Source organism: Mizuhopecten yessoensis, unplaced genomic scaffold (assembly GCF_002113885.1).
Source record: "Mizuhopecten yessoensis strain PY_sf001 unplaced genomic scaffold, ASM211388v2 scaffold10713, whole genome shotgun sequence".
In the NCBI taxonomy this organism is placed as follows: Eukaryota; Metazoa; Mollusca; class Bivalvia; order Pectinida; family Pectinidae; genus Mizuhopecten; species Mizuhopecten yessoensis.
The window spans coordinates 415,500-438,768 of NW_018408684.1; the positions used below are offsets into that span (position 1 = coordinate 415,500).

Genomic DNA, 23,269 nt, shown 5'->3' on the forward strand with positions numbered 1-23,269 from the left:
TTTTCAATATATGAAGATGTTCATGTAAGGGTTGAAACAAAATTGTCTTTGCTTCAAGGATACCCTTCCGGTTTCCCCACTGGACGTCTACTTCCGGACGCTCTTATTATCAGATTTTATTCGACTTTTTTATGATGGTAAAAAGTTTTTGAGGGTTTCTTAATACCAGATGTAATTCTCATACTTTTATATTTCAGAATATTTATTGTTCAGATCTTAGATAAAAAGAAATTTGACAACAGGCAAAGCCCATGAGCGCCCTCTAATAACAGTAATAAATGGTTTACACATATCATATTGAATTGGAGTAACGGTAAAAAATATATATTATATATATTGATAATTGCAGGTCATTATCATTGTTTTGAAAATTGTTGTTACAGAAACTAGATTATACAAAACATAAGCAAACGATGCTGGTGGACAGCACATAGTACAAGTGTGTGCTGGTATCATTCCACACAGCAAAGTCATGTGCAAGAAGACAAACAAGTATATGTAATCTAGTTAAAGCGTCTACCATCGTTAATGAATCTTTGAACCTTCTCCAGAATACTCGATTCATATTGATGTTAAGTCTTCGGCATCCATAAAGAATAGTGATAAAGAATTAAGGGTAGAAATGGAGTTCGAGAGAATCGCCTTTGATTAGTAAACAGAGTACAATGGAGGAAGAAGTGATCACAATCCTCAACAGGAGAACTACATAAGCAGGCAGGGGTATCAATTAGGTGAGATTCAAATAGATCTGAATTCAGGTTACTGACACAGTTTCTAAGTTGACAAAAGATGATATTAAATTTTCGAACACGATTTAATAATAGACTTTATTTAAATTCGTATTACATTGAGTCAAGGACTCATCTCACATGTGGTCGACGTAAAATATACAATATTTACAACATGAGTAAAAAAATAAGATACATAGCTTACATGCACATATGAAATTCATTAGGTTAAGATAGCAGCATAGCACAGGTAAGATTATAGTATCACAGGTTTGGAAAGTCAAGAATGTGTCACATGTGTAATTATAAAATTAGTGAGTTGATGAAATGTCATGTAAAGCATAAGCGCTCATAATGCATTTTAGAAATTAAGAAGCGCATAGTGTGTCTAATGTACAGTTATACTAATATGGCAAATTGTAAAAAATGACCGAATATATGCTAATATAGCATGAGCTAAGACCAAAACAGATATTGCAGAACATAAAAAAAAATATTTTTAAAGTGTAAATAAACCTAAAATTATTACACATGTGACATAGGCATAGGAAAACAGCATAAAACATTAGGAGACACATATAGCTATCTATTTCCATCCCAATTCTGATATATATGTATATATTGTTAAAATATTTTCTGCTTTGTGAATTGAAAGTATTCAGTGTCCGACTTTCAGTGACAGATACTGGCAGGCTGTTCCAAAGGGTGGGACCATTGTATCTAAAAGAATTTTAGAATTTTTCCTTGTGTTTTGGTACAAAATATCTGCCTATTGTAGATGATCTGGTTTGAATGGAGTGAACACTGCTTACAAGAGTGTTGCAATTCAGATAGTTTGAACACAATTTGTTTATCACTTTAAAGATTAAAACACATTCATTACATTCTACTTTTTGGGTAAAAGGCAACCATTTAAGTTAGACAAATAATTGTGCACTGCGAACACTATAATCCGCATCTAAGATGATTCGAAGGGTTCTTTTTTAATTCTTTCAAGTTAACTTACTAATTTGTTAGAGCAATGTCCCCAAATGTTTGAACAAACATCAATGTATAGTAGAATAGAACAATTGTGAAATGTGATTCTGGCTGACACTGGAAGGAATTTCTTAATCCTATATAATTGATAAATTTTAAAATCGATTTTCTTAAGCACATCTTGTACATGTTTATCCCAAGTTAGGGTATCATCAATGCATACTCCAGGCAGCTTTTCATACTTAACATTCTGTAGGTTTGAGTTATCAGCTACACTAGTAAGACCTTTTGTAATCGTTTGTTTCTTCTGCTTACTTCCAATTAACATGACTTTGGTTTTGTCAGTATTTATGACCATTTTATTCATAGCACACCAGTTTTGCACTTGCATACAATTATTCTGTAGGTATAATTCAATGACACTGATGTCATTGTGTGCTTTTTGCATGGCAATATCATCTTGTTTAGATCAAAGTGCGAATAATTGACATATATCAAAAATATCAAAGGCCCGAGTATTGAAATCGGAGGGACACCGGTTTTAATTTCACAAAAACTACTTTTTGAAATTTTAAAAGATACCTATTGAAATCTATTAATCTATTATGGTATACAATATGGCGGCTTTGTAGTACGTGTAGGTCCGACAATTACAATGTTCAGACAATGGTCATAGAACACTGTAACACATATATTTTCTTCAGTTTATATATATGCTCATACTTTTAAACTTCATCCCTCAGCAAACCTGTTTGGTATTATTGTAATGGCTAACAACAAAGTTGTTGTAAGGTAAGGTCACAGCTGATACTTCAATATTCAAAATTGATTTCAAACTCAAGAATTTGTTTGGATTTTTTTTAAACATTTTTATATATTTCATCTTTTGTTCATAACGTTGATCTCATCAGTCAGGTCCAAGTTAACAGAAAAGGTTTAAACACAAACTGTTCTTTCTTGTCCTTTATCATAAAAGCTGTTATATTCCGTCTGTAGGCGTCCGTGCAATCCATGCAGATCGTGGCTCCCCTTTAGGTGATATTCTTGAGTCCATCTTATGTAAATCGTCGGTTTTTCTAATCATATGACTGGTAGCAGACGTTCAAATTTTTTTCGATAAATGATGGGTTTTCATGTAGCGGTTTTGGTCAGTGTCCCCAGATACGTCGCTTGCTAGGGACGGGATGTTGTCAAACATATCCTCCCAGTGGTAATCCTGGGCGTTGCGTGAGCACTGCGTTATCTTTGTTTGTACTGCGTCCCTATGGGGGATGGCGATGTGAAGTAGGAGGTTGCACATTTCGTCCGCATGACTATACCTGTAAACAAAAAACAAACATTTGAAACGTTTGTTACTTCATTTGCAGAAGCAGTCGAATCTTTAGAATTTCAAAAATATGTTTCTGACTTTACAAATGTTATCAATATGTATGGTATATAGTGTACTTATTGTCACTATCGTCATAACTTCGCCCTCATTACGGAGGTGTGTGTGTGTGTGTGTGTGTGTGTGTGTGTGTGTGTGTGTGTGTGTGTGTGTGTGTGTGTGTGTTGAACTGCGGCGAAAATGTCCCAGTATAGTGTAGCATTCGTCTTGAGAAATTAAAAATCAAAGAAATCTGATACATGGGATCGCGTAATCTGCTCAAATTCTGTAGTGTAAGTCTGTTATATACACCTACCCCATCTGAACGTCTGTAGCATCGTGGTTGTCATAGGTACAACGTGTGGCCTGTTGATAGAACATTTGTAAATATTAGTAACAATCAGTGTAGAATACAAAGAATGTTCATATGTTTTACGTTCCGGCAATGACACGGATTCGGATACATGTGAACAATTATCAAAACACATTCACCCAGATTACCTATATACATAATGTTTACATAAAATCATAAGATATTCTGCTCTTCGTATTTCTATGGCGATAAATCAATTTTGTTAGACGAAAAAGATTTGTTGATCAAGAATGTGACGTGTAACGACGGACTAGAATCTGCCTGTAAAATGTTGTCCACATACCCAAAGAAGCACGCGCTAGTACTGTATTCTGGTTTCGTAATGGTTTTCATGATGATTGATTTAATACATTACATGTATTTCTATAAATCAAAGCGGACATGCAATGGCCTGCTACTCTGTAGGTGGTATTGGGATATACTGTCATACAATTATTATATTAAATTTCAGTCTTATTACGTATTATTCAAACCTGCATAGCATGCTATGGATTATGTCGAGACGCCTAATTCGGTTCAGTGTCAATATGACAAAAACAATCCTTCTTGTTGGCTTGTTAAATAAGGAAGTTTAAACTTGATGTATTTTGCAACAATTATGGAACAATTCATTTCAACTTACGAAAATAATTACGTAGACCTGCACCGCGGTCAAATAAAGTGTATACGTATTTATTGGATTACTAGAAAGGGTCGATTAGCTTGCCTGTCAGTCATCTAGATGCGCAGAAAGATGATAACCGGTATTATTTATAGTGACACATTGTGGCCAGGATGTTTTTAGTGTACTTTTATCTTAGTGTTATTACCTGTGCAGTTGGGAGACAAAACAGGATTTCGCGGCCCGTTTACTTCGATACAGTAAATGTGCGGAAATAAAAATAGGCTTTCTGTTTGAGAATTACCATTGACGTGTATTATATTAATAACATATTTCTATGTTTTTATAATAATTAAGTTTCTTGATTAACATATTGTATAAAACCAATTCTATATGTATTCATTTTTTTTATTTTTTTTAGTTGCCCCACATATTTATGTAAGTATATATGAAGCAACTATAAGTCATGCTATAGAAAATTAAATCCAAATTGCGTTTAAAAAGCATTATATGCATTTACCCACGTAACTGATATGAATATCAGTTGTGCAAATGTCCATTTCCATAAACATGCTAATGCGTAATAATTCTTATCAAACCTAAAAAAGCCAAAACGAACATGGGTTATCGTTATTGCCGCTGTCAATCAAGGACATAAATCTGTTTTAAAATTTATTCTGAAAAAAATCTTTAATTATACTAGATAAGAATGTTGTTTTCACTCTTCGAGGAAAAGGGTTGTTATACAAGCTTTCATATAACAGAAACGTGGTATAGACATCCTATTTGTAATTCAGAAGGTCATGCGGGGTTGATCTACGTTTTGGAGGTGTAACCGTGCACCTTTATTAGAGCTTAACGACTTAAACGTTAGGTTCCTAGAATATCATATCATGTTTACTCAATATAACTTTATAATTACACTACCTGATGTCTATTTGACACTATCCAATGTCGTGTTTGTATATCTTACGTTCCTATATCATAACGTCATACTTGCACCATATCACATCATGTTTACTCAATCTAACTTTATAATTACACTATTCGATGTCTATTTGACACTATCTAATGTCATGTTTGTATATCTTACGTTCCTATATCATAACGTTATACTTGCACCATATCACATCATGTTTACTCAATCTAACATTATAATTACACTATTCGATTTCTATAATTGACACTATATAATGTCGTGTTTGTATATCTTACGTTCCTATATCATAACGTCATACTTGCACCATATCGCGTCATGTTCACACTTTATAACGTCGTTTTTAATTATATTACGTTTACACCATATTACGTCGATTTCCACGGTATTTATTAAAACTATACTTACCACAACGTCGCCAGGCCGGACGTACATGTGCTTGTGAGATATGTCATACGTCAGCTATAAAACATAAAATACAAAACATCAAAGAACAGCAGCTATTGTTACACAATCGATCAACTAAGACCATATGTGAAGTCGATACATGACATTGTTGGTGCGATATCGTTCAAGGTTGTTACTATTCCATTGATTCAAGATAGAAATGGAACAATCAAACTAAAAGATACTAGAAATATAGAAATATATTAGAAATGACAGTAACATACTAGTAAATGTTTATGAACTGTTAATTGAGATATCAACTCCCAATCATGTTTATAGATACAACTACAATTTCCGTGTTCGTTTGGCAAGTATATTCTAACTGTAATAGTAAGCTAATAACTAATTAACTAATAACCACAAAACCGTAGTTGTCTACTTCGTGTTATGTAAGAGGTCAAGTGTCACCCATCAAGTACACAATACAAGACTATACAATCATCCCGTCTTGATCAGGCTAAATTGTCTTTACAAATAAATGATTGTTTTCCTTACCATTGAATATTGTGGATCAACACGTCCTAACTCTATCCATGTACCGTTCCTAATTATGTATGCCGATGTTGCAACGCCTGAAAGTATAACAAAATCATATCGAATCACAACATTTAAAAAAAGGATATCTAAAGGATTACTTATTTTTGAAGTAACTTACAATTATATTAATTTTTCATAATTATGCCAGCAAATCCTAATACTGTATTTTTTCTGACATCTTCTTGCAAAATGTATTGAATATATATTTTTCCTATGACGGTTTAAAATAATGTTAACAAATCTTTACTTATGATACTTACTTTGAGACCTAGTAAATTGGATGGGGATCGGTAGATAAGGATTTTTTTTTTTTGGGGGGGGGGGGGGGGGGGTTGAAGACTTAAGAAAATAGACGGTTCCTCCCATCCCTTACAATTTTTGTTAGTTTTACAGTTAAAATCTTGAATCAGTGAAGTCACTATCTTCGTCAAAGCGTTTGCGAGAATGCAAATTGATTTTGTTACAATTTTGGTAAACGATAGATATGGTGCCTACGAAGAGGAACCAATGCCAATCTACTGTGATATCGGAAACGCAAAAAACCTTTTAAGACAATTTCGTCAAAAACGTCGCTTTTTTATTAAAAAACTTATATGACATGCATATATTTCTACATTCACGACTAAAAGAATAGAATCTATATAAACGTTAGACCATAGAAATTATCCAGTGCCCAATGACTGAATGTGGTATCCGCCCCAATGATTTAATCTTAATAAAAAAAAAATCAAGAAATATGATTCTCTATAAATAGTTGCTTTTGTCACATAATGAACATGCTTGAATCATGCTCCTAAAATCTCAATTATGTAAATATCATATAACTTATAATTACGTCATATAACGTTTATCAGAAACAAACAAAATATAAGGTAGTAAAGTAATACGCTTACCATAGTCATGTGTGTGTAAGGCATATCCAATGAGCCGGGCACCTATTTTCATGTCCCACGTGCAGGCAACGTCCGTCGTAAAACCTAAAAAGTCAAACAATTATTATTATCATTGGATTTTCAACGGCCCATCAACACAAATGATGTCATTACAAAAATGATTTACGTGTTAAAGGAAATGACATAAAAACGTCAAATTGAAAAGCAAAATTAGCTATTGATTATGATATCTTTTTGAACAAATCAACATTTGGTAGGTACGTTATACAAAGTCAAACAGGAGTCACGTGCACGTTGTTGCTAATGATAGTTGTGCATGTACATTATCTATGTTTATCCATGTCTCTCTATGAATGTGTCATATACATTATAAAAGAAATGTATACGGCAGCTCTTTATAATTATAGTGTAAACAAAGAACAGGTAAGATAGGATTAACATCAACGCAGATATAACAAGATAAAAGTAGGGAGATACCAACCTAGGCTGACAACATGAAAAACCTGGCTATATGCATCGTTACTAGCTATTGTTGTACCTGGCTATATGCATCGTTACGAGCTATAGTTGTATCTGGCTATATGCATCGTTACTAGCTATTGTTGTACCTGGCTATATGCATCGTTACTAGCTATTGGTGTACCTGGCTATATGCATCGTTACTAGCTATTGTTGTATCAGTATTTTCTTCACATGTATACATGTAGCAGATTGTGGAATACACATACGAAATATAAATCAAATTATTACATATATATTCTTATATACATTTAGACATCCATGAAATATAAACAAATCCATAAACACATGTAAAATAATTAATAGTCACTGTATCAAATGAATACGAGAGACTGCATAGACTTCATGTTACTCGGGGTCTAAATTATGTGCCCACATCTCCAAATACAAACTTGACACGTTTCTTGTTGTCCATGTTCATAGAGTGCAATACTATTACTATTTATAAATTAATTTTGCTGTTACGGCCATCACATTTTTGTTCTCTCTCAATTAAATAAACATAACATTTTCACCAATTTTACCATTCTGATTAATATTGTCGTTCAAATAATACATTACTATATAAATAAACATGTCAAGTAAATAACAGTATGGCAAATTAAGTCGAACAACTGAATCGTCAGACTCTTGTGTTGATGAAATCGGTAACCGTTAATGTACCTAGAGTATTAGCAGGGATGTATCCGCTTACAGCATACCCTTTAAATACTGTGTCGAGTCGTGGCCTACAATAAAATAAATAAATACATTAAAAACACCAATGGTATTGTATTGTGCATCACACTAGTATTACTCGACAATCAACAATATCAAAGCGGACAATAATATTAAATAAGTTAATGAATTCATATAAGATGATACAAGATACAAGAAATTTTATTTATAGTCGTATATGTGAAAACAGAAACATTATCTCTGAAGAGCTATTATTACGACAAAACATTAGAAAAAATATCACAGCAAGGTAACAAATATATAAAACTGCTATTGCTAAGTATGAGAGAATTGATTTAACATATTAATTTAAGATTAATTTAAGATGAAAAATGTCAAAATTAAACCATCAACCAATTGGAATGTCAAAGAAAAATAACAAAATAGTAACTGAGACTTCATCTTTTTGAATAACATAAAAACGGTGATAAGAATGGAGACAAGATAATGATTCAAATGAAGCATTTAACTTCTACCTTTACAGAGAGCACATTAACTCTTAACAGGATTCTAGACAAAATATATTATTCAAAATCATCAAAATACAGCTCAGAATAGAATTTAGTTCAAAACTTATATTTCATTCATTTTGACGATGACTTGATATTTAAATTCAAAATATCTTTAACATTAGAGCAGACATTGGCAGGTTTATATTGTGACAGGGCAGGGTTATTTAAACATTAGAAATATAAACATCATGTCGGACAAAACATCAAGCGTACAAATGTAGACGATACAAATAAAATTTAGACGATACAAATACAAATTTAAACGATACAAATAAAAATTTAGACGATACAAATAAAAATTTAGACGATGCAAATAAAATTTAGAGGATACAAATAAAAAGTAGACGATACAAATAAAAATTGGACGATACAAATAAAAACTGTAGCAATATCGAACGTCATGGCAGCAGTATAACAGATATAATTGTATTTGCACAATAAATCAATCAAAATGAAACTCTGCTTAAAATCATTGTCTATCAAATAAAAATTATAATCTTTGCATTAATACATAGGAAAAATATTACCTTTTTGTCTGGAATTCCAGGGTAATACTACCATATTTATCCAAATGGTGACCTGCAATTATATTATATTCAACATGAGCGAAAACATGGACAGTTCCACACATATGAAGTAATTTATATAAGTTGAAATAACTTGTTTCATAATTGTTGAAAATTAATAAAGTTTACATTTACAAAACATGGAGTAAGGTATATATAAATAAACTATAAAACAACTCTTGTAAAATGACGTATATTTGCGTTATCTGAGTCTTGAAGATTTGTAATGATATCAGAATGGAGCAACATTTCTAAATGTATGACAGCCTTTACTACTTACTATTAAGATCGGATCGTCCATGGACCTGAACCACGATATGTCCAGAAGTATTCCCAGTGTAGATACCAGTGACTAAAACAGAATTATAACATATTTTTTGTTTTGATCTGGTGTAACGGGTTTTTTGTAATATTTAACAAATTATGATAGGTTTAATAGCAAACACACATCTGAAAAACATGTCAAAAAACTAGATGTCTGTTTTGTGTAGAACATTTTTTACAAGAATTTGAAAAAAATGACCAATTTGGCGGCCATTTTGAAAAAGTGTATTTATGTGAATTTCTTGCGCTTCACAAAAAGCAAAATTTCACCTTTTTTGACACTAGATTGATCACTTAAATTGTCATTGTGTCACCATTGTTAAATGTAGCAGGTTCAATTTTGCTGTACAACTTTATAATGTTCAATATGATTAAAATAATATGCAAAAAAGTGGAAAGTTATATATTATTGGTATTTTTTTCACATATTAGGGTAACTGAAGCACTTTTGATTTTTGACCCCGAAAAAGGTGAAAATTAACACAAATAATAATGGGACAAAAAAAGAAGCACACCGACCCCCCATTTTTGTGGCTGTTTTAGAAAGAGAAACACGTTTCTTTTGATTCATTGAATACTAAAAAAAGTTTAATGCAGGATTTTTTTATATCAAGCGTTTAATCTGCAATAAATGGTGAAAAATGGGTATTTTTTCATTAAAAATAAGTGGTAGGGGTAACTAAAATCGCATTTTTGAGTAAAATGAATAAGATTAAGAAATTTTACTTCCATAATTTAACAGAAAATAATATCTTTATCAATTCTACAAACATTCATACATATCTGATAACAAACTTGGAAGAAATTGTATGAATTTGTTCTGCAAATGGTCAAAACCCGAAAATTCACCTAAAATCACCTATTGTGTTAAATTGGTATTTTTGACCGATCATACATAAATGTAGCGCAAAAACGAATACACGGACATATATTTTTTTTTGCATTTTCTACTATGCCATTATCCCCTTTTTCCAAAAAATCAACATAAGAAAAAAAGTTTATTACAGGAAATTTTTGACTTCTCAGAGGTGTTCATCGTTAATGAACAATTTTTATTATTCCAATTACCAAACTACATATGTTTCTTGTAATGAGATATTTAAAAGATATATTGACAATCTATGCAATGTAAATGAATGTAATTGGATTTTGTTTATTCTTTTTCTAAATATAGATTTAAATGAACAAGGTGAACAGAACGACAATGCGTTGTTTCGATGTAGAGTCTATAAGTAATATGTGTTTTATCTGTATGGCCAAAAAGACACCCACGACTTGCACAACATTGTGGTTCTATTTAATAAATGCCGATCTCTATCCGGAGTTGTCGTTCCTAACATTCACTAAGTAAGTGGAACAGCCACTGATTAGAAATTGTATCATGGTATGACTTACAACGTGGTAATTTCCAGCCCGGGGCTCCTAAATTCCAGCCAAACAGGGACCTTTTCTTAGATCCAGGCTTGCATACGTGTGTGGGGTCAATGCATTCCCTATAAAAAATATAAACACACATAGTAGTAGGATCATGGCTTCATGGAATACAGCGTTTTCTTATCTTTTTAGGATTTCGGAATTTTCGAGAGCCAAGGTGAACATGAAGTAGACAAGTAATTAAATTATCAATAGGCTAAATCTGAAATTTGTTTTAATATATTTCATATAGCATTGAAAGATTCATCCCCTACTTTAGTCCGTAAAACAAAAATGTATTGATACTAACCAAAATTAAAACAACGAGAGAGATCATATGATAAACGCATATTTATCTGTGTTTTCACTAAGAGTTATGTTGAAAATGTCTTTAACAGTTAGTTAGAAGCGTCATCAATTGCACTTTGTAACTTTGCTATGGGTACAGTGTATATCGTACATTGTAATTCCGTTAATCAAAAGCGAATGAAATCAGGATATGTTATCTTGAATAACACGTATCATATTCTTCTTACCATACGTGCTGTCTTTCATACGGTTCGTCACATCTGTATATTGCCATGTGGTGGACGCCGCCTGCTGGTGAGTGGGGCTGGAAGTCAACTGTACAAGAAAGCAGAAAAGATATTGTAAAATGTAGGTACACAAGTATCATTGTCGTATAATTAACACTAGTATGACTTTCTCTTTAATTCCATACAGTTCATGTTCAGAGCCTTGAACGTAGTTACAATTTAACGTTTTGTGCTGCGTTTGAGGATTGTAGCATTATGTTATGTATGCAGGTAACATAGCAGTGCTGCGTTTGGGGATTGAATCAATATGTTATGTATACAGGTAACATAGCAGTGCTGCGTTTGGGGATTGTAGCATTATGTTATGTATACAGGTAACATAGCAGTGCTGCGTTTGAGGATTGTAGCAATATGTTATGTATGCAGGTAACATAGCAGTGTTGCGTTTTGGGATTGAAGCAATATGTTATGTATACAGGTAACATAGCAGTGCTGCGTTTGAGGATTGTAGCATTATGGTATGTATACAGATAACATAGCAGTGCTGCGTTTGAGGATTATAGCATTATGTTATTTATACAGGTAACATAGCAGTGTTGCGTTTGAGGATTGTAGCATCATGTTATGTATACAGGTAACATTGCAATGCTGCGTTTGATGATTGTAGCATTATGTTATGTATACAGGTAACATAGCAGTGCTGCGTTTGAGGATTGTAGCATTATGTTATTTATACAGGTAACATAGCAGTGCTGTGTTTGAGGATTGTAGCATTATGTTATGTATACAGGTAACATAGCAGCGTGTTTTTCTCGCAGTGCATACATATTATCATTCACGATGTTTCAGGGCTTACGCTAACTTTCTCTCTCTGCACAGGGTGAAGAGTAAGTAGAGCGGACCGTATCGGATCGTAACCCTTTGTTCGCTTAGAGGTTTATTGTTAAAATAAAGTCATAATAAAGTTCATATAAACAACGCATGTACAATATATGAAATTAACCACTACAAAATAAAGATTATATAAATATTGTTGTATAATGTTTTAAATATACGTGTTTTATAGTATATATATATAAATATAGACTTGATTAGGAAAAAGAGGATATTTACGTTATTAAGTATAACGTATGTACTAATGTTAAAGTATAAAATGTATCTACTCAGCCCTATAACTTCATACGATTTATCAATACAGCTCATAAATGTAATTTATTAAATGTAAAAATAGCTTCACTATAAGATAGGAAGTTGTCTTTATCACTAGAGTCGGATTAGCTTCATATCAATATGTTTTATCTTTATTTTTATTCCTTTTATAGGATAAGAATTATTTTGAACTTTGAAAAGATAACTGTTTTTGTATCTGTTCCAAGCTGATTTAACATGTTCGCAATACAATTTTCAATCCTGATCAAAATGATAAATAATTAATATATATTCAGAAGTATTTAAGATATCAAATATAATTTATGTGAAAAATTCTTCATTTCTAGTTTGTCTTCAATACTTTTCAAGATAAGAAATATCTTAAAATATTCAAGATATCTTAATTTTGTTAACGATTGATCAACTTAAATTATACCAGATATCCTATATCTTTTATCTTACAATATAGATTTTAAAATATATTTTGATATAACATAGAATATCCAATACAAAATTCCAAATTATCTTATTAAATGTAAAGGATTTATGAAATGAGTAAATAATACATTCGTTTGTAAGAAATCCAGATGTCGAAAAGGACTTAACTTTGAAGTAATCGATTCGCCTAACAGTGAATGAAAATTACAGAACAAAGCAAGGTCGGTAGATTTCCGGCTGTGATGATTGACATTGGTTAGTTTCCAAATCTTCTATTTTAATGTTTTTAAACTTGTAAAATGGAAGATTAGCAGACACAAATACATATTTACAGGTTCCGTCTGGATCAATCATTTTACAATAATTTATTTTAATTTTCAGACTTGTGAGAATTCAATGTATAAAAAGAATAGTTATACCTATGATATAACTTCAATATGATATAAGAAATCGCATTTCTTTTAAAAGACATCTTATACCATATATACAACATTTTGTATAGGGATTTTATGAGATATCTTAAATATTACATAGTAATGTTTCTTATACCAGATACTTGTATATTAAAAACGTCAATCAAATATCTTACTATAAACAAAAAGAGATATCCAAGAAATCTCAAACAGTATTTTATATAAATTCATTAAATATAGGGTCGACACTTAATTTTTAAATACATATTGCACTAGTTTTGGCAATAGTTTATCATTATTTAATTTACTTCGTTCATATGAAACAGTATTATCTGTTCTCATTATTTCTCTCTCTCGGCATTAAGATGATTGACAGATAGGTAACCGCCCATTTGTATCGGTCTGGTGAATTAATGTATGAGGGCGGTACAGTATCCAGTGATGTACGGCGGCGTACACCAACTTATAGTGATTGGTTGTTCATTTCTCAGTTTGACACGCCTATAACTAACACTATTTTTAAAATGTACAGGGGTAAGATAAGGCGAGGGGTAAGAATTCAAATCTACGAATATATTTTTTGTTTTGAGAGAGAAACCACACCATGGAACCTTAATCATCCACACTCGTATACACTTATTTATCGAGTTACTTACAAAACAATAGTTTAGGTGTATTAAAGGGTTAATGTAAAAATTTAGCTGTCTTCCAACCGTCTAAAATAATTTTTGAATAGAAAAGTAAACTGCCGTACTATTAACACTTGTCAATGGTAATATGATACTTTGACACCAAACGAAATCCACGGTAAAGTAGTTCTTCAAGTTATATAAGCTTTCGTCTTTTAAACAAGCGGGTTTTGTTTCTTTGCATATCTACATTAACAAATTGGACAAAACAATATTGACTTGAAATGTATAGGATTCCGAGTTATGGTGTTTTCTATCTCACCCCTAAATCACATTAATGGGGAAAAGGAGTAAAACAACGAGATAAGAAGCCCTGCGGTAAAACAAAACGTATTCTATACATTATGTTAACTTTTTGACGTAACATATAGGTTCAAATTATCAGAATATTACAGGAGATTATATTCCATGTCTCAAAATGGAACGATATATCGTCGACCCTTAATAGTTGCATTATAATTATACAGATTCCTACGTCATAATTGTTCAACCCTTCAATGTAAAAAGAATTTGAATTCACAAATGAAGTTGTATACCGTGCTGTGCTTACTCAAGGGTATATATTGTTCTATATGCTTATCCAAATCGTATATGTGCCTATGATCTCTAATATCATCTTTGCTCTCTTTCTTCTATCAACGTCTAAAATTGGAATTTGAAGTAAGTTATTTTTTGTGATTCTTCTATCAACGTCTAAAATTGGAATTTGAAGTAAGTTATTTTTTGTGAGATGCCTCTAGCATATCACAGAAAACTTACTTCAAATTGCAATTTCTTGTCATGTACAAGACACAGCTTCATCTTAGATTATCTATAAAACGTAACAGCACACTTCGGAACAAGCTTTACTTTTTATTAAACTTCATCAAAGGGATCCCTATGTTTAACAAAACATCAGCGATGTGAAGAAAACCCGAATATGGATTTCCTGCTACATTGACGTGATATAGCTTCGTATACGTGTGTTATGCCGGCATTACAGGAAACAACTCTAATTGTTTGAAACAACGATAAAAATAATCAAACTTAAAGTTTATTCAAGTGGCTACATCTATATCAGCTTAAACTTATTAAAATTGGGATAAGATTATTTCTATGTTAACGATAAACGCTGTACATATATAATGGTTGTAAAGTAGATATAGAAAACCGACTCGGATAGAAATATAAGCTTATACATTTACCTATATATTCATCAGCTTTGAGTGGAACAGAGAGGCAGCCATATTCAACTTTCTGTAAGTATAACATTTTACGTATATTATTCTCCGTCAATGCACATTGTATATTTTTAACAATAAAAATAGCCAAATATAAAAAAAAAACGATTTCTTATTTGTATTGATCTAATTAATATAACAGATGAATAGATGACGAAATTTCTACAGTGTTACAATGTAACGCACAATGGCAAAGTATACATGTGTCAATATACAAGGACAGGCATATACTTCAATGTCAACACAAGGACAAACACACCTCAATGTCAACACACAAAGACAACCACACCTCAATGTCAACACACAAGGACAACCACACCTCAATGTCAACACACAAGGACAACCACACCTCAATGTCAACACACACGGACAACCACACCTCAATGTCAACACACAAGGACAAACATACATCAAGGTCAACACACAAGGGCAAACAACAGCATAGTTTTATTATAAAAGGACGAAAAATAGTCACCGTACAAAGACAAAAAGCACCCCAACCACAACACACAAGATATACCACAGTCACCACACAAGGACACAGCATTCCACTTTATCAACAAAAAATAAATATAATCGAAAATTGACACCGATACAGACTTATAATAAAAGAAAGCGAGGATCTATCAAATCAACAAAACAAATAGTTTATCAAGAAGCGGCGACGAAACCGATACTTTGGAAATAAGTGCGTTTTCCTTTACATAAGCTGAACACAATCTAAATCAAAGTATTCAATCGCATTAAAAACGTTTTAAAGTAAGCAATAAACAAGTCATTGTTTTAAGAAAACTTACGTTTGGTCCAACGAAAGATGACAGAGACATCCGCAATACTTCATGATAAGAGGATGCGGCACTGTCCGTGTATGGCAGTACTAGAACGATAAACAGACACACGAACAACATGGTGTTTACGGAGCTAGAGAAATAATAAGAAATGGCTTAAGGGACAGTGAATATATACGGCTATTGAAATCCGGGATTGTTAAAACGTATAAGATACCTGGAATCTCCAGTATAGTTTTTATGAGGGATGGTCACGTAATTTATTATGGTTTAACCGGTCTGAGCTTCTTTATATCTTAGTGATCCTTGAACTCGAGCACGAGGTAAAAACATAAACAAACGTCATCCAAGGCTGTTAGTTATGTAAATGTCGCATCTCCTATTAACCACAGAGCATTGTAGGCTTTGGTCGTGGCGACTGTTGTGACTATGATTGACACAAAGATACTCTCTCACATCATTTGTTTTGAAATGTTGGAAACTAACTTTTACTTAAATTACAGCAACATATCAAGATCTATATTATTACTCCGAGATTTCTGGAACGTCTTCTAGGTATAAAGTTTATGGTTGCAGAAGGGTTTTCTGTTGTTTTGTACCAACAAGTCGTTATTATGAACATTGGTAAGAATGTTCATGTCAATTTATGTAGTTAGTGTGGCAGATTTTAATTGTACATAAGATAACGGTCGCCTGCTAGCTTCGAGCTAGTGGGAATTTGCCTTTAGCTCAGTGGTATAGCGTCCGACTAGGAACCTGAAGATCGGGGGTTCGATCCCAAGAGAAAGCACACTATTCTCTTTCATGTTACAAACTGGTGCCGTTGGCCCTCCCCGTTCAAGGTAGGAGAACCCGTGGCGGGGAGTCAAAGAACCTGGGTTGGTGATTGATAAAAGGAGGGAATAGTGTAAAGATGTGCATTGACTAGGTTGCTTTACAAGCGTCAGCTGTAGGAAATTTCCCTTTAGCTCAGCGATAGAACATCGGGCTGGAGAGCCAAGGGTCGCGGGATCGAGCCCCAGCGATGGCACTATCTGTATCACTATTCCCTATCCTATTACAGGTTTTACATGTTTATTAATGTACATTGCACTCAGTGGTCTAATGATACCTGTGTTAACATGTCAGCATAATGTAGTCAGACATTTAAATCTGTTTACGTCGGCGCATGGTGATGAGTGAGGGTGTAACGTGACATGTTTACGAGTCAGGATTATTCATTACAGCTACACGGTGCAATACATATTACAAGTTATCAAAACGGTTCTTAGTTAAATTACTCCTGTATCCTGTTATAAACCGTTGTTTATTTGTCCTTTTCAGAATTCAAACATTGCAAGCGTAAAATTAAATTAGCCTTTTAATAGTAAAAATAATAATGCATTTAATTATCAACCGGATGGAACATGTTATCAAATGTCAACATGACCTGAAATTAACATTAACAACAATTTATTTACAAAGAAAAAACCGTCACCCTGACTTTTTTATGTATGTTATATCATAAAATGTCCGATTTTCCCCGTATTCAATATGTTCACATTACCTTCAAAGCTATTTTAATGTTTGATAGTATTTAGTTTATGGATATTAAATGTTTCCCTCATAGTGCTAGTTTTTCTGTAGGACTTACCTTATCGTTTTTAACACAAACACATGTGAGAGACAAGACGATATTCCATATCATTTAATGAGCTGTCAAAGATCCAAAGTTACTTATTTTGAAGATTTCAGAAGTTTCACGACTTTCAATTATAACTTGATTGGTATAACATCTTATGAATCTTTGTTTTTACTTAATTGATCTAATCTTGACTCAGTCTCAGCATACTCTTTAGTTGCGACATCTCCTCCTTGACAATGTCTCTGACGTTGGTTTCCGGTATATATTCGGAAACTGTCGTTATGCTAGTTTCGTTTACAGAACTATCAATATGATGACTATTTCCTTGTAAAACAAACTGAAAACAAACCTCCCTATTTTTGTATTAGGCATATATCTAGTTTGTTCCCTTTCCAGATTTTACTTGTCATATTCCATAGGCCTAGGTCAAATGACGTTAATGCTATCAATGGTCGATTTACATCAATAATTATGGACACATGGGAAAATATACTCGCGAGAAATGAAAAATGAATAGTTAAATGCACCTGCTGACCACATGCGTCGCTGGTAATAGTTGACCAGTCAATGACACAGAGAACACTGCAAAGCGATGCTGAAACGCCGGAGGGTTTTGTCCGGTTACTAATTATATATTTAATCATATCGTAGTGGGCAGCTGTGTTGAGGTCGTGAATAGTATTTCTCTTAATGGCATGTTATAAAGCTGCGCTATGGTTTATTAAAAGTAAAAATATCTCTTGATTTAATAGTTTAAAAATTTACGATGTATGAAAATGCAGAAAGCGTGGTTTCCCTTGTAAAATCGTATAGTTTCACTAGTATAGCATGTTTCTGATGCTTCACTAGTGCAGAAACATCTCGTATACAAGAGAACTGTACTCGATATTCAAAAAGGATTTCACATTTTTTCAAGAAAATAAATTTTAGGCATTATTTTTGTATTTATTGTACATTCAGATACTGCTAATAAAATACTATTCCGGTTTATTTTTTATCTTTTATTTTTATACGTTTGATAATAATGTTTGCTTGAAGGAAGCCTTATTGACATCAAACTAAAAAATGCGTAATCGACAACGTAGTAGGACTAAATTAAATGTGAACGTTTACCACTAAATAAAGGCGTAGTGGTATTCCAAAGATAAAAGCAAAAATAAAACATATTGCTCTTTTTTGTTGTATTTGTCAAACGAAAACGAATTGCTCATACTTCAAAGCGATTAATGACAAATAGTTTTTTAGATATAATTTAAATAAATTATGATATGAGTATTACATTTTGACAGAATTGCATATTGTAGCAGACCTGGACTTGGTCTTCAGTGGTTAGTAAGCAACAGCAATTAGAGTTGATGTTACTAATCAAACACAATCAAAGCAGTTCACTTGTTTTATAACATGTCTATAGCATGTGTACACGGATGCTGCATATAGCTGGCATGCTTTCAGAGTTCAGTGTTGTTTGAGACAATTATCAACTGCATAAATAACTTCTTATATAGAATAACTTACGTTTTTATCACATAATCGGCCTGCTATCCAGTATAGTTGCCCGAGTAATATTTTACATGTCACTAGTGTAATATACCCTGGGGCGTTTTTCGTTGGCTGTGCCAGTCAGAAATCGATTGTGACGTCATAATATTAACAATAACGTGGCGTCATAAATTGTGAATGGCGCAACCGATTGTCTGTCTCCGTTTGATTAAGCCCTCTACATTTTGACTTTAAAACCTGTCAAAATATAAGTTATCTGAGTTATGTGATAAAAAGTATCTCATAGTTTTCATTTCATATTTCATTTAAGATCCTATGTATTCAACAGAACAATAACCTTAACATTTGTCACACTATCTATAACAGTTACTTCACATAATAACACAATGGTTACGGCAGTGGTGTACTAGACTACTACCAAAAACAATTTCACGTTATCAACTTCTCTAGTGGGACAGAATATCTTAAAATGTTCAGACCTCATAGTAGAAATGATCACCCTATGATAAGGCACTGTTAAGAAAATAATGTTTGGAACTAAGGAATGTGTGATCGTAGCTTGAAGTTTTAAGATTGTCTAGCATGCACGTCTTTCGTGTTCTCTTTTATACATATCTCAAAGGAGCACATGCTCCCTCTCATCTAATCAGATCGTTTCTCATTATAAATCGATGATAAACAAAGTTTCGATTTTCTCACACATGTCCTCTTTCTGTCCTTATTCTAATAATTATAGTAAACGTGATTGAATCAATAGAGCAAGCTAAAATACAAATTACAAAAGAAGGACAACCACTTTCGATTTCAGTATGTCTCGTAGTTCTAATGATTATTACTATCGAAATAAATCCATAACAGTTCTTGTAAAATTAGATATTTAGATTATATTTTAATACCAGCAATATTCCTATAATACATCATCTCGCTTATACATGGACACAAAAAGCTTTTTTAAATGCCAAGCTTTACATAATATTATAATCGGCAACTCAGTTCCGGTTTACATCCAGCGAAACATTCACTGGAAATAGATAGCAATTAAACAAGTTCTTCTTGGCTGTGTTATATATAACAATATACATATACAATTATCATTATGGGCAAAGAAGTAATAACGACAGTACAGACAAAGAAATTTGTCAAATTTCTAGGGCGATCTGCCCCTGTATCAAAACAGGAACAAGAAAATTTACGTTTCACAATATAAAACAGAGACAGTCACCATGAAACAATAATACAATACAAAATAAATAAACAGAAGTTACTTATATAAAATATGCTGTTGTAATTGCATATCCCCTCGGTTAGCTTGTAACCGAAAGCTTATGATAGTCAATAATTCATCTTGAATACCTGAGATCAAGTAATTTATACAATCATTATCATATATACATGTATATTTAATTTTTATGCATTGAGTCTGGTGTAGAGGGAATGCATTCATGTAAAGAATAAATGACCATTTCATCTTTTTTAATGATAAATATTCTCAACACTTCAGAAACCTACGATGGTGATTTTATATTGTTTGTTATAATATAGGAATAATGATAATTTAATAGGTTTTATTTATACAAGACAATAAAAACACTTGTAGAAGAATCGTTCAGATTTGGTATGTGTTAATTATATTTTACATATCGATTGAACGATGCTTTATTGTTTTGCTTTCTTTTTTTACTTAAAATAAATGTATAAATAAAATTTCATAAGTACATTTTTATTGATTAAAAATATTTCAGGTAATGCGCTTTCCTAGTGATGTTAAAACAGATATGTTCTCCTGATTTCCACGTGCTAGTTCGATAAAGTTACGTTCGAGTACGTTTTAGTTCACCTCATTCTGATAAAGTCTATCAGGCATAGGACATTTGTCTTCGTTACAAAAACGTGTTTTGGCATTATCCTAAAGGCATCAAGGGTTCTGTTTTGGACACCTGTTACACCATACTGATATGTGTATAAATACCGTTTTGTCCAAAGCATTGGTACGTGAGCAGAAGTGAAAGATAACAAGGTGAGTTTTTATCTGTAAATTATATCACTGCTTTATCACTTTGATAGTTTATGTGGTAGTCTTTTGTTATTTATAAGTTAGAAATAACGTCATCCTGTTTTGTATCAAATACTTTGCGACATATAACAGTTTATTACATTTCGTATATCAAATGTAATTTTTGTTTTTATGATCTAAAAGTATGTGTTTGGTATACATATAGCGGGTATCGTTTCATGAACTTATGGGATAAACTTTATATTCAATCCATGAGAACTGAGAAAAATGAATATGTATGTCTTGTGAGATTATTATAAAAATAAATGATCTTCTGATGTTTGTAGATAATGCTAGAGCAGACACTTATGTCAATGAAACGCCAGCATGGCTACATTATATCCTAGAGATGATTGATCATGATAAATATCCAAACAATTAGTTTATTTTTGTGTTATTTAGCGAGCTTAGAATATATTTCAGAATTAACGTAAGTCATAACTGATCATAAGGAATCGAGTATTTCGTCTCCCTCATTGCTTCACCTTAGATGCAAGTTATATTATTTTGCACTGTGACATAGAATGAAGCACATACTAAAGTATGGCAGTGATGAAACCTACAGGAATCAATGGAGAAATGTATGATTTGTGAACACAATGGTATTAACCAGACGAAATTTGGGATCGGTCCGACCTAGGCCTCGTATTCACTATCTGTCACCTATGCCATTGTTTTATAGATGATACTCTTACTGAATGAATTATATTTGACATCAACTCGTAATTTGATGTTCTTTATGTATAAATCGTCACTAGAAAGGTTTAGAACTTTCCCTGAGCCATCCACTGTAGCAGGTGCTACCTTATAAGTTTTTTTACATTTTATTATTTGACAATTAGGATGGTTGGTATCCTTTTCAGAGGCTGTTAGTGATTCTTGATTTGTTCACCTGTCAGAGAAGGACGACCATGAGGACCATATTTGTATTCGTAGCCATTATGCTGTTGCTAGCGGTTACAGTGACGGACGCCAGACATAGGCGATCCAGATGTAAGTGATGTTAAACAAAAATTATAAAGTTATATCATTAGTTACGGTATTTTATTGTTACTTGACATCAGATACAGACCACGCAAATACAAGTAGTCACAATAAACACGAGATAAAAAGGTAGCTACAGCCAAAGATTGTTACAAAAACGGACACCGGGCAAATATCACGCTGATATACAGGTAAGAAGTCACAGTAAGCAAAAGAGACAATAGTTATCTAATCAAACTTTCTAATATATATCAACAATTTCTACATAACGCGGTGAACTAGTTGAAAACACGTCAACCTTAGGGATCACTTTTGTCCAATATTTCCCATAGAACCTTTATTTCAAAATATGATCCCACAGATCATTGCTATTCTCGATAGATACAACTGTTATTGACTGATATTCCTTAGTATAATTTCATTGAACAAAAACATTGTATCATTAAGGGTTGATATGCGCTGAGTTCTCATGTGACTTATGTCTAATACATATTGTATTATAGGTCACAATTGTAGGCGATAAAGTTTAAAATTCCAGCAGCATCACAACATGTTCATAACTTGATAGGTTTACGACGAACGGTTCTGGTGATATCAGAACAGTATGTAATGAAATGCGTATTAATGTTAATTACGGGGATTTAGTAGAAGATTTTAGATGAGGCTTTCAGCGAATGATCATTAAGTACATGTGTATTTATCTTATGATGCTTTTTCGTGTGAATGCCCAGCCAACTAAACTGCTTAAATCCTTTAAGTTGTAAATATTAGCTCAAGAACAAAAATATCAGGGATCGCCGAACTTGCCCCGGTCTCCCTTGTGTAGATTTGTTTTTGTATCATAGATAATTAGTAATCAATGTATTAACAATATCATTTTTTCGTCAAGCATTCACAATTTAATTTTTGCTTCAATGACGCTAATGATGTGGAAACACAAGTAGAATACAAATATCATTATATT

The 23,269-nt window shown here is 32.5% G+C and overlaps 1 protein-coding gene across 1 annotated transcript; it reads right to left on the minus strand.

Moving 5' to 3' along the window:
* Positions 1-808: 808 nt before the first annotated feature.
* LOC110461979 (probable peptidylglycine alpha-hydroxylating monooxygenase 1) lies at positions 809-16,308 on the minus strand. The gene is made up of 12 exons (XM_021515733.1): positions 16,154-16,308; positions 15,321-15,372; positions 11,448-11,535; positions 10,894-10,991; positions 9,455-9,526; positions 9,136-9,187; positions 8,043-8,107; positions 6,861-6,944; positions 5,926-6,002; positions 5,392-5,445; positions 3,389-3,438; positions 809-3,025 (listed from the first exon to the last, which is right to left on the minus strand). Exons 1-12 carry the CDS (start codon positions 16,262-16,264, stop codon positions 2,809-2,811), a joined length of 1,020 nt encoding a protein of 339 aa, XP_021371408.1. The 5' UTR covers positions 16,265-16,308; the 3' UTR covers positions 809-2,808.
* Between the last annotated feature and the right edge of the window lie 6,961 nt (positions 16,309-23,269).

Bases quoted from the DNA above. Each gene is read 5' to 3' on its own strand.
- LOC110461979 (XM_021515733.1), bottom strand. From the start codon at position 16,264: ATGTTGTTCGTGTGTCTGTTTATCGTTCTAGTACTGCCATACACGGAC. The intron at 11,536-15,320 runs GTAAATGTATAA...TTTCTTGTACAG, and splicing joins CAAAGCTGATGAATATATAG to TTGACTTCCAGCCCCACTCA. The intron at 9,527-10,893 runs GTAAGTCATACC...ATTCTGTTTTAG, and splicing joins GGGCTGGAAATTACCACGTT to TCACTGGTATCTACACTGGG.